The sequence below is a fragment of the Coregonus clupeaformis genome, chromosome 16, assembly GCF_020615455.1.
Source record: "Coregonus clupeaformis isolate EN_2021a chromosome 16, ASM2061545v1, whole genome shotgun sequence".
Taxonomy (NCBI): domain Eukaryota; kingdom Metazoa; phylum Chordata; class Actinopteri; order Salmoniformes; family Salmonidae; genus Coregonus; species Coregonus clupeaformis.
The window spans coordinates 9,337,712-9,351,341 of record NC_059207.1 but is presented as its reverse complement, the minus strand read 5'-3'; the positions used below and the strand labels follow the sequence as shown (position 1 = coordinate 9,351,341).

Sequence of the window (13,630 nt, the reverse complement as noted above, 5' to 3'; positions counted from 1 at the left end):
GCGGGTGTTAAGAAGCGCGGCTTGGTGGGTCATGTTTCAAAGGACGCATGACTCGACCTTTGGCTCTCCCGAGCCCGTTGGGGAGTTGCAGCAATGAGACAAGATTGTAATTGGGTTGCAATTGGATATCACGAAATTGGGGAGAAAAAGGGGGTCATATATGTAACAAGAAATGTTGGAACTAATCCTATTAACAACCCAAATAACACTGCAACAGTAATCCAAATGCTATCTAAATTATATGTACACTGAGTGCACAAAACATTAAGAACACCTGCTCTTTCCATGACAGACTGACCAGGTGAATCCAGGTGAAAGCTATGATCCCTTATTGATGTCGCTTGTTAAATCCACTTCAATCAGTGTAGATGAAGGGGAGGAGACGGGTTAAAGAAGGATTTTTAAGCCTTGAGACAATTGAGATATGAATTGTGTATGTGTCCCATTCAGAGGGTGAATGGGCAAGACAAAATATTTAACTGCATTTGAATGGGGAATGGTAGCAGGTGCCAGGCGTACCGGTTTGTGTCAAGAACTTCAAAGCTGCTGGGTTTTTCACGCTCAACAGTTTCCCGTGTGTATCAAGAATGGTCCACCACCCAAAGGACATCCAGCCAACTTGACACAACTGTGGGAAGCATTGGAGTCAACATGGGCCAGCATCCCTGTGGAAAGCTTTCGACACCTTGTAGAGTCCATGCCCTGATGAATTGCGGCTGTTCTGAGGGCAAAAGGGGGGTGGTGCAACTCAATGGGGGGGTGCAACTCACTGTGAGGTGAAGACTTTTGGAGGATGGCCTGGTGTCAAGAAGGGCAGCGAGGAAGCCACTTCTCTCCAGGAAAAACATCAGGGACAGACTGATATTCTGCAAAAGGTACAGGGATTGGACTGCTGAGGACTGGGGTAAAGTCATTTTCTCTGATGAATCCCCTTTCCGATTGTTTGGGGCATCCGTAAAAAAGCTTGTCCGGAGAAGAGAAGGTGAGCGCTACCATCAGTCCTGTGTCATGCCAACAGTAAAGCATCCTGAGACCATTCATGTGTGGGGTTGCTTCTCAGCCAAGGGAGTGGGCTCACTCACAATTTTTGATGGGTTCTGCTGGTGTACAGCAATCTTTAAGTCAAACCACAGATTCTCAATTGGATTGAGGTCTGGGCTTTGACTAGGCCATTCCAAGACATGTAAATGTTTCCCCTTAAACCACTCAAGTGTTGCTTTAGCAGTATGCTTAGGGTCATTGTCCTGCTGGAAGGTGAACCTCCGTCTCAGTCTCAAATCTCTGGAAGACTGAAACAGGTTTCCCTCAAGAATTTCCCTGTATTTAGCACCATCCATCATTCCTTCAATTCTGACCAGTTTCCCAGTCCCTGCCGATGAAAAACACCCCCACAGCATGATGCTGCCACCACCATGCTTCACTGTGGGGATGGTGTTTTTGGGGTGATGAGAGGTGTTGGGTTTGTGACAGACATGGCGTTTTCCTTGATGGCCAAAAAGCTCAATTTTAGTCTCATTTTTATTTAGTCTCAATAAAATGTAAAATATCGCGAGTGGTTAATAGAACCTCCGGTAGCCGCTAGATGCGGTTGTAATAAACAGAGGTTTCTGTTTTCTTCATACAAATGTGGCTATATCTTTTGAACGGTTTAAGCTACAAAATATTATGACCCCATCACTGAATGATAAGACTCTCAGGAACATGTATGTGGCTTCATCAATGACGAAATTATTTTCTTCACAGAAGATCATACAGTATAAAATGATTGGCTGATGATCTTCTGAATTTCCCAATACCTTTGGTGCATTTCAGTCATTTCAAACCATGTCCTTCAGATTGAAATACTGTCAAAGGTTCTGTCAGACTGATTTGAAATAGACTGTCATAGCCCCAATTTAAAACGTTAACGTTGGCAGTTGATTACATCACTTTTAATTTTTTTACATGGTGGGGTTGCGAGGAAAAAAAAAATCCCCATCAAAGTGGGGTCACGGGCAAAAACAGTTTGGGAATCCCTGCTGTAGATAGTTACCTCAGAGGAATCGGATAGACAAGGATATATACTATACCAACACATCGTGAAAGGGTCAACAGACATTTATACAGGAGTTAACAGCTAGTTACATGGCTAACACATTCTGATGGGAACACATCCCATAGTTTAAATTTCAGTTTCAAGTTTGAATGGCATGTGTACAAGTACAATGAAATGCCTTTCTTGTAAGCTCGAAATGTAGCACAAAAAATAAGGTAGAACAAAAACACACGAGAAATATAAATAAAAAGAACAGGAGAAAGTAAGAAGCTTTATACAGCGTCAGTTCCAATACCATATTAACAATGTGCAGGGATACTGGAGTGATAGAGGTAGATATGTACAGTGGCTTGCGAAAATATTCATCCCCCTTGGCATTTTTCCTGTTTTGTTGCCTTACAACCTGGAATTTAATCATTAGATTTACACAACATGCCTACCACTTTGAAGATGCAAAATAAAAATAATTGTGAAACAAACAAGAAATAAGACAAAAAAAACTGAACTTGAGCATGCATAACTATTCAAGACTTTTAAATGTTTCCCCTTAAACCACTCGAGTGTTGCTTTAGCAGTATGCTTAGGGTCATTGTCCTGCTGGAAGGTGAACCTCCATCCCAGTCTCAAATCTCTGGAAGACTGAAACAGGTTTCCCTCAAGAATTTCCCTGTATTTAGCGCCATCCATCATTCCTTCAATTCTGACCAGTTTCCCAGTCCCTGCCGATGAAAAACACCCCCACAGCATGATGCTGCCACCACCATGCTTCACTGTGGGGATGGTGTTCTCGGGGTGATGAGAGGTGTTGGGTTTGTGACAGACATAGCGTTTTCCTTGATGGCCAAAAAGCTCAATTTTAGTCTCATTTGACCAGAGTACCTTCTTCCATATGTTTGGGGAGTCTCCCACATGCCTTTTGACGAACACCAAATGTGTTTGCTTATTTTTTTCTTTAAGCAATGGCTTGTTTCTGGCCACTCTTCCATAAAGCCCAGCTCTGTGGAGTGTACGGCTTAAAGTGGTCCTATGGACAGATACTCCAATCTCCGCTGTGGAGCTTTGCAGCTCCTTCAGGGTTTTCTTTGGTCTCTTTGTTGCCTCTCTTATTAATGCCCTCCTTGCCTGGTCCATGAGTTATGGTGAGGGCGGCCCTCTCTTGGCAGGTTTGTTGTGGTGCCATATTCTTTCAATTTTTTTATAATGGATTTAATGGTGCTCCGTGGGATGTTCAAAGTTTCTGATATTATTTTATAACCCAACCCTGATCTGTACTTCTCCACAACTTTGTCCCTGACCTGTTTGGAGAGCTCCTTGGTCTTCATGGTGCTGCTTGCTTGGTGGTGCCCCTTGCTTAGTGGTGTTGCAGACTCTGGGGCCTTTCAGAACAGGTGTATATATACTGAGATCATGTGACAGATCATGTGACACTTAGATTGCACACAGGTGGACTTTATTTAACTAATTATGTGACTTCTGAAGGTAATTGGTTGCACCAGATCTTATTTAGGGGCTTCGTAGCAAAGGGGGTGAATACATATGCACGCACCACTTTTCAGTTATTTTTTTTTTTTAGAATTCTTTGAAACAAGTAATTTTTTTCATTTCACTTCACCAATTTGGACTATTTTGTGTATGTCCATTACATGAAATCCAAATAAAAATCAATTTAAATTACAGGTTGTAATGCAACAAAATAGGAAAAACGCCAAGGGGGATGAATACTTTTGCAAGGCACTGTAAGTGTAATGAAGACAAGGATGCATTTTTTGGATAAGGATGAATATCTTGGCGATCCATATGAGGTCTCGAGGAAGGTGAAACAGGTGCTGGGAAAAGTGGAGTCAATTCGAGTGACCAGGCTTGTTCTAATTAATTGTATTTCTGAGGAACAGAGAGAGAGTGCAGTGGCAATCACAAGAATCTTGACATCCGAAGTGTTGTGTTTTGTACTTCAGAGCAGGTCACCTGTTAAGGGAGTCATCTTCGGGGTGTCGATGGAAGTTTAGGTTAATTACCTAAGGAAGAGAATACCAGGTGTGGTTAGTGCCCTTCGCCTGACCAGAATGGTGAATGGAGAATTGGAAGAAAGACTGTCGGTTCTTATTTATATTTTTTTTTACAGAGAACATCTTCCTACACATTTAAAGTTAGGATATATAAGGTATGCAGACCATTCATACCCAAAATACTACAACGTAAAAACTGTGAAGGATTTGGCCATGTTGCAAATGTGTGCAGAGGAAAGATGTATACTGAATATGAACAAGATCAGTCCTCAATTGTGGTGGAGATCATGATCCAGAGTTCTTGGAGTGCCCTGTAAGGGTGAAGGAAGTCGAAGGTGGCGAAAGCCAGGATGGTTTATTGGATCTCGTATGTCGAGGCAACCAAACGAGTTGAGAAAGCAAGTGACAATGTTGAAGATATGACTGCGGATGCACCACAGTGAATGTGTGTCAAGCAAGACAAAAGGATGCTCTGTGTGTTAAAAAGGTGGATTTTTTTTGCATTCATTGCAACTGTTATTAACTCTACAGCACAAGTATCAAATACATCTAAAGAAGTTGGACATCATCGTGGCTGCAGTTGAAAAGTATCTGGGACTTCTGGAGTTCACAGTGGAATATCTGTAAGGGATTTTGGCAATGGGAGATGTGCCGCCCATAGTCTTTGGATATGTTTCCCCCCCACCCCCACTATGTTCTCTTTTTTGGGATCTTCATGTTTTCATCCCGCACAGTAGGTGGCGGCAATACACCTTTTTGGGTGTAGTCTGCTAATAAACCAAGAAGAAGAAGAAGAAGAAGAAGAAGCAGCAGCGTGTAAATCGGTGGAAATTATGCTTGTTTCTATGTCCGTAGATGATATTAAAGAAAATGTTAAGGGAACCCTAATTGATTAAGGCCAAAAGGTTGATCAGTAGGAATGAGTGTCAAAGAAATGAAAGCTTCTCAGTGCTACTGAGGTTTGAGAAGGTTTTTCCTGAAAAATTACAGATGGGATTCCTTAGTTTCAATGTCAGAGAATGTGTACCATCCCCATTGCAGTGTTTTAATTGCCAAAGAATGGGACACTGCTCAATTTAAAGGAAAAGAAACGATGCGCCAAGTGTGGAAGGGAACATGATTACGGTGAATGTGGGAACAATGAGAAAGCTGAATGTTGTAATTGTGGGGGGAACACAGCGCAGCATTTGGTGGATGCCAGGTGCAGAGAGGCTAGAGAGTCCCAGAGATATAGATTCACTTAAATTAAATCACATTTTATTTGTCACATTCACCAAATACAAAGGTGTAGACCGTGAAATGCTTACTTACAAGCCCTCATGATGTCTCTTATGTAGATGTAACAGGGTTGGCTATGTTTCCACTTGACACTGCAGAAATGTGTATTCAATGTTTATGTATTCCTATTGGTTGGTTGAATTTACATATCAATAAGGTGTTATGCCATTGGTCATGCTTGCAGACAAGGGGGAGATCGCCAACATAAATTATTCCCAGTCTGATATTGATATAGGTCACGTTCTGAAATACTGTATTCTATTGTCATATTTACAATGTGTATGAGTTCACTGTGTCCTGATCTATACACAATACCCCATAATGTCAAAGTGGAATTATATTTTTAGAAAATGTTCGAAATTGGTAAAACATTTAAAGCTAAAATGTCTTGAGTCAATAAATATTCAACACCTTTGTTATGGAAAGCCTAAATAAGTTCAGGAGTAAATATGTGCTTAACAAGTCACATAATAAGTTGCATGGACTCAGTCTGTGTGCAATAATAGTCTTTAACTAGATTTTTGAATGACTACCTCATCTCTGTACCTCAAACATGCAATTATCTGGATAAGGTCACTCAATCGAGTAGTGAATTTCAAGCACAGATTCAACCACAAAGAACAGGGAGGTTTGTCATGCCTCGCAAAGAAGTCCATCGATTGGTAGATGTGTCAAAAATTATGTATATATATTTGTACGGTACCTGTTAGATATTGGGGGCATCCTGGGATGTGATTTGTATGTTATTGCTGTAAGAGCGAGTTAGCTAGCATGCTCTAATTGTAATGGTCAAATTAACACCCTGCTAATTCACAGTTATTTCCATGCTAACAGACAAATCACGAATCTACAGCCATCAACATACTATTGTCCTGTACATTTCATGTGCATCTTTGTGTCTATCGTAGGAATAAACTACAGATCAACTGGGATCGCTGGCTGGGCAGTCCTTTCTTTAAGAACACATCTGTTACACTGGTGCCGAGACCAGTCTTCTTGTCTTCGCTGGACAGCTGTTACACAGAGGCTGTAAAACAGATTGGTGAAACTACTAGCCGGACGGATGGACTACCATGGCTGCTCCCTTAGTAAGTGGACATACCGTCAGAACTGGTGGTTCTACTAGGGGGTTGGAAGGGTTTGGGGGATGGTGATGGTTTGTTAGAAGTTAGTAGGGATTTATTCGTTTATTTATTTATTGTTCTTATTAGTATAGAATTATGCAAACCGTTATTGAACACTCCAGCACAGTAGGTGGCGGCATGCAGCTTAAACGCTTATTTGTAGACCGCCATTATACCATAGAAGAAGAATGTTGCTCGTGACGTCATGGTGAACGTCACGACCTCACGGAAGTGCAGTGATGGCCACTCTAGACGAGTAGGACGATAATGTTTGTGTAGCGAAGGAATCAAATAACTAGACACCAACGTTCATAATTAACTTAACAACATCACTGATTGATTTTTAAAACGTTTGCTTACAACATATTCTCTCTGTAAGGCCTGGAAAAAGCTCGCTAGCTACACCGGGGACGCAGGACAAAATGTCCCTCTTCCAGTCGGCACTTGATTTCCTGGCAGGGCCCGGTGGCACTGGAGGCGCAAATCGAGACCAAAATGATTTTGTTGGGCAAATTGTGGAGCTTGGTGACATGAAACTGAGAATCAAAAGGGTTATAGCTGAAGGTGAGTTGTTATGTGTCAAGGTTGATAATCCGCATACGTCATATTTACATGACACTAGGCTAGCTAATGTTAGCTAACGTTAACTAGCTAGCAAGCTAGCCATACCTGTTGGCTAGATAACTGGTTTATTGTTAGCATCCTTTATCAGCAGAATACGATTTTAACAACACATCCTAGCTATTATAGCATTGGATTTTATTTTTTTTGCGGCCGACTGTTCAGACAGCTTTGTTGACATGATAGGCAGGTGTCGACAAATTACGTGATGTACTGTAGTAAGGGTAGGACTAGTAACACGTTAATATACAAACTGGTACTTTAGCTGTGCTGTCCATGTAGCTAATAATTAGTAGGTAGCTATTTGTTTAGAAATGTGTCATGGATAATATCTACATAGACTGTATACACACACACACACACACACAATCGAACTACCTAGTACCTACTTACATTTTAGATTTTAGTCATTTAGCAGACGCTATTATCCAGAGCGACTTACCGTTAGTGAGTGCATACATTTTTCATACTTACCCTTTTCTGTCCTCAGTACACATAAAAGAGAAAGTGCTTAGGTTTCAGTGGTAGTATCACCTCTTCTGAGAATCTTCACCTTAAAGTCTGATGTAGTGCAGTATTGTTCATGTGGAAGTTTAGAGAGACCGAGTCCTGTAGTGGTTCATGCCATCAAAATGGAGAACCAATTTCCCTTTTCTCACACACTTTCTCATCTCACTCTCAAGAGATCTTATATATTTCCTTATTAAGGAAAATATTTGTTCAATGTAATGTTGACAGTTTTAAAAGGAGTGTACGGACATCCCAAAAATGTAAATGCAGGCAGGGTACAAAAACGGTCATATGAAAGGAATAGAAATGCCCGCACAAAGGCCTGATGACGAAGACCTTCAGAACTTACAATGAACCAGACATTTACATTTTAGTCATTTAGCAGACGCTCTTATCCAGAGCGACTTACAGGAGCAATTAGGGTTAAGTGCCTTGCTCAAGGGCACATCGACAGATTTTTCACCTAGTCTACACAGGAGCATGCAACTGTGTTCTCATCCGAGGCACTTCATTTCATTGATAAAACAATAAAGATAGTTGACAATAAAGGATTGTTTTAAGACTGACTTTGAAATGATTGCAGGAACGCCACACCTCCCTGATTTGGTCCCGCTTTAATTTGGACCTTTGCATTGCCAGAGGCTACATTGCCCACTCCATAGCTGTCATCAATGTCCTTCGGACAAGTAGGACAGATTTTTTTACTTGTCCAAAAGCTCAAGCCAATTGTAACATCATTTTTACATCATTGTATGATGCAAGGAACCACAACAAAAATGCATTACTATCTTGTTTATTGTAGAGAATCAGACAAAAATGTAGTCTACACTTCTTTGCATATTCAAGCCTCTCAAAATACAGCACTGCCCCTTTAAGGCTCGCCTGGAGGATGGTTGGCCTCCCTTAGTAGCCTATAACATTTTGCAATAATACAACCAAATACTTATGTCTTTATAAAATAATTATGTTCAAAACAGACTCTGGGACGACAGATTCATACAACCAAAATTCATACAACCACTGCACATAAAAATAAAATCGGAAATGTGTTTAATTTCTTCATATTATAAGCTCAACAATGCGCACATGGCCATTGGGTCCGCATGAATGTTGCAAAATGCAATTAGCGGAAAATACTTATCAAAAGCGCACACATGCACAAGGGGTTTCATGTGACAGAGATGAAAATATCAGTTAGAAATTAAAGGACAAATCCACCCAAAACCACTTGATTCTTTAATTTGCAGTGTTAAATAACACATATGTGAGAACAACATTTTTTGTGAACAAATGTTTCATTTTGCTGTTATAATAAGGTTGGTAGCAACATGGAAAATCGTTTCGTAAATCTGTTGCAGCTCATGTCGACTACAAACTCCTCAATGCTCTTTATATGGGCTAGGATGCTAGCTAGCAAGCAAACATAGCTACACACAATAATACCTGAGACAATCTCAGCATGTAAAGTAGCTAGTTAGCTGTAAAATCGCCTAAAAAAACTGCGCTATCAATTTAGGAGTCTACAATCTCACCATGTTCAATCTGCAGATCGATGTGCCTCACAGAGTTGAGTCTGACATTCGCAATGACAGATACAGTGCATTCAGAAAGTATTCAGACCCCTTTACTTTTTCCACATTTTGTTACGTTACATTCTTGTTCTAAAATGGATTAAATTGTTTTTTTCCCTCCTCAATCGACACACAATACCCCACAATGACAAAGCAAAAACAGGTTTCTATAATTTTTAGAAAAATGATTAACAATAGAAAACTGAAAATATCACATTTACATACACTACCAGTCAAAAGTTTGGACACTCCTACTCATTCAAGGGTTTATCATTGTTACTATTTTTTACATTGTAGACATCAAAACTATGAAATAACACATATGGGATTATGTAGTAACCGAAAAAGTATTAAACAAATATATTTTATATTTGAGATTCTTCAAATAGCCACCCTTTGCCTTGATGACGTCTTTGCACACTGGTAAAAGACCAAGTCCATATTATGGCAAGAACAGCTCAAATAAGCAAAGAGAAACAACAGACATGAAGGTCAGTCAATACGGAAAATATCAAGGACTTTGAAAGTTTCTTCAAGTGCAGTCGAAAAAAACATCAAGCGCTATGATGAAACTGGCTCTCTCATGAGGACCGCCACAGGAATGGAAGACCCAGAGTTACCTCTGCTGCAGAGGATAAGTTCATTATAGTTACCAGCCTCAGAAATTGCAGCCCAAATAAATGCTTCACAGAGTTCAAGTCACAGACACATCTTAACATCAACTGTTCAGAGGGGACTGTGTGAATCAGGCCTTCATGGTCGAATTGCTGTAAAGAAACCAGTACTAAAGGACACCAATAAGAAGAACAGACTTGCTTGGGCCAAGAAACACGAGCAATGGACATTAGACCGGTGGAAATGTGTCCTTTGGTCTGGAGTCCAAATTGGATATTTTTGGTTCCAACCACCGTGGCTTTGTGAGATGCGTTGTTGGTGAACGGATGATCTCCGCATGTGTATTTCCCACCGTAAAACATGGGAGATGGAGGTGTTATGGTGTGGGGGTGCTTTGCTGGTGATACTGTCTGTGATTTATTTAGAATTCAAGGCACACTTAACCAGCATGGCTACCACAGCATTCTGCAGCGATACGCCATCCCATCTGGTTTGGGCTTAGTGGGACTATCATTTGTTTTTCAACAGGACAATGACCCAACACACCTCCAGGCTGTGTAAGGGCTATTTTACCAAGAAGGAGAGTGATGTAGTGCTGCATCAGATGACCTTGCCTCCACAATCCCCCGACCTCAACCCAATTGAGATGGTTTGGGATGAGTCGGACGGCAGAGTGAAGGAAAAGCAGCCAAAAAGTGCTCTGCATATGTGGGAACTCCTTCAAGACTGTTGAAAAAGCATTCCAGGTGAAGCTGGTTGAGAGAATGCCAAGAGTGTGCAAAGCTGTCATCAAGACAAAGGGTGGCTTTGAAGAATCTCTAATATAAAATATATTTTGATTTGTTGAACACTTTTTTGGTTACAACATTATTCCATAGTTTTGATGTCTTAACTATTATTCTACAATGTAGAAAATAGTACAAATAAAGAAAAACCCTTGAATGAGTAGGTGTGTCCAAACTTTTGACTGGTACTGTATGTGATAGACGTTTTTGCGATCTAAAAGTCGTATTCCTATGAACTTCCAGTGTAGTGAGAGCAGCTTTATAACAGTGCTACATCATACCGTCCGGATTTCTGCCTGCTTGGATGCAAATAACTCAGATACACATGAAAACATAAATTGACCCAGGGAACCGATAGTACATCACTCAGAGATGCTCGAAAACAATATAACATTCAAAATGGGTGAACCTTTCCTTTAAGAGGGGCGATCTAAAGATGCATCTAGCATGGGTTACTAATATGAAAACCAATACATCGTTAGAAAAATGCTGGTTTCAATGGCATATTAAATGTTTATAAAACAATTACCTCAACTTTTCTATGGTTGTATTTTGGGTAGGCAAGGCTACTTTGAAACAAGGTAAGACAAGCTTCATAATATGACATAAAACATCCAGGTTTTAAACAATTTAGGTTTATGGTTAAATAGTTTCAAAATGCTGACGGCCTCCGCTCAGATTCAAGGTGGGTGATGTGCGACAGGCACTGGCCTTCACTCACCGGTCTTGAGACCATTTGATTTGAATGAACCGTGCCTCGAGTATATCGACAGAATCAAGCCGTCAATGTTAATTATCCATCATTATATTTGTCAAACATTGGCGTTTGGCTTATTTTTGTAATTAAAAGTCTCATTAAAGTTTGGCTACATTTTCTGGCGCCTCTCATGTCAGCATCGGTTTGGACATGAGGCTGTAGCCTTATCACCTACAGATTTGAAAAATAGATTTGAATATTATTCCAATGTTGGCCTCTCTGATCCAATTCTGATCCAAGTAATTGTTTAATATTGACATTTTTGTGTCATATTTTTTTTACTTGTCCATTTCGGACAACTTAAATCTATATTCTTCTTGTCTGACAATAAAAAAAAATGTGTCCCGGACAAGAGGACAAGCATTAATGTCGAACCCTGTAACTTCTTTAGGAAAACAGCCTTTATGTTGGAAACAAACATCATTATGTTGTCATCCAGAGTCACATTTATTTATTTATTTTCCAAGCTATTGCACCCAATATTTTACATACAGCAGGTTTTTAAAGGACCAAAGAGTTTGGACTGATTTGTGTTTTCATTTTTACCATGGAAAAAATATTGCGATGCTGGTATCGTCCCGGCCCTAGTAAACATACTGGTATCGTCCAGTAAAGATGCTGGTATCGTCCCAGCCCAAGTAAAGATACTGGTATCGTCTCGGCCCTAGTAAATATGCTGGTATAGTCCCGGCCCTAGCAAAGATGCTGGTATCGTCCCGGCCCTAGTAAAGATACTGGTATCCTCCCGGCCCTACTAAAGATGCTGGTATCGTCCAGTAAAGATGCTGGTATCGTCCAGTAAAGATGCTGGTATCACCCAGCCTTAGTAAAGATGCTGGTATCGTCCCTGTCCTAGTAAACATACTGGTATCGTCCAGTAAAGATGCTGGTATTGTCCCAGCCCAAGTAAAGATACTGGTATCGTCTCGGCCCTAGTAAATATGCTGGTATAGTCCCGGCCGTAGTAAAGATGCTGTTATCGTCCAGCAAAGATTCTGGTATCGTCCCGGCCCTAATAAAAATATGCTGGTTCGTCCCGGCCCTAGTAAAAATACTGGTATCGTCCCGGCCCTAGTAAATATACTGGTATCATCCCGACTCTAGTAAAGATGCTGGTATCGTCCAGTAAAGATGCTGCTGGTATCGTCCAGTAAAGATACTGGTATCGTCCCGACCCTAGTAAAGATGCTGGTATCATCCAGTAAAGAGACTGGTATCATCCCTGCCCTAGTAAAGATACTGGTATCGTCCCTGACCTAGTAAAGATAATGGTATCGTCCCGGCCCTAGTAAATATGCTGGGATCATCCAGTAAAGAGACTGGTATCATCCCTGCCCTAGTAAAGAGACTGGTATCGTCCCTGCCCTAGTAAAGATGTTGGTATCGTCCCGGCCCTAGTAAAGATGCTGGTATCGTCCCTGCCCTAGTAAAGAGACTGGTATCGTCCCGGCCCTAGTAAAGATGTTGGTATCGTCCCTGCCCTAGTAAAGAGACTGGTATCGTCCCTGCCCTAGTAAAGAGACTGGTATCATCCAGTAAAGAGACTGGTATCGTCCCTGCCCTTGTAAAGATAATGGTATCGTCCCGGCCCTAGTAAAGATGCTGGTATCATCCAGTAAAGAGACTGGTATCGTCCCTGCCCTAGTAAAGATACTGGTATCGTCCCGGCCCTAGTAAAGATGTTGGTATCGTCCCTGCCCTAGTAAAGAGACTGGTATCGTCCCGGCCCTAGTAAAGATGTTGGTATCGTCCCTGCCCTAGTAAAGATACTGGTATCGTCCCTGCCCTAGTAAAGATGTTGGTATCGTCCCTGCCCTAGTAAAGATACTGGTATCGTCCCTGCCCTAGTAAAGATACTGGTATCGTCCCTGCCCTAGTAAAGATACTGGTATCGTCCCTGCCCTAGTAAAGATGTTGGTATCGTCCCGGCCCTAGCAAAGAGACTGGTATCGTCCCTGCCCTAGTAAAGAGACTGGTATCGTCCCTGCCCTAGTAAAGAGACTGGTATCGTCCCTGCCCTAGTAAAGAGACTGGTATCGTCCCTGCCCTAGTAAAGATACTGGTATCATCCCGGCCCTAGTAAAGATGGCTGGTATCGTCCCGGCCCTAGTAAAGATGTTGGTATCGTCCCTGCCCTAGTAAAGATACTGGTATCGTCCCTGCCCTAGTAAAGAGACTGGTATCGTCCCTGCCCTAGTAAAGATGGCTGGTATCATCCCGGCCCTAGTAAAGATGGCTGGTATCGTCCCGGCCCTAGTAAAGATGGCTGGTATCGTCCCTGCCCTAGTAAAGATACTGGTATCGTCCCGGCCCTAGTAAAGATGTTGG

The 13,630-nt window shown here is 41.4% G+C and overlaps 1 protein-coding gene across 2 annotated transcripts in view; it reads left to right on the top strand.

Annotated features, from left to right (window-relative positions):
* Nucleotides 1-6,665: 6,665 nt before the first annotated feature.
* The window catches only part of gak (cyclin G associated kinase), a 50,037-nt gene continuing 43,072 nt past the window's right edge, over nucleotides 6,666-13,630 (top strand). For both annotated transcript variants that reach the window (XM_041900189.2, XM_041900188.2), the window contains exon 1: nucleotides 6,666-7,007. In XM_041900189.2, the coding sequence (XP_041756123.1) occupies nucleotides 6,866-7,007 (142 nt within the window). In that variant the 5' untranslated portion in view covers nucleotides 6,666-6,865. The remainder of the gene's footprint in view (nucleotides 7,008-13,630) is intronic.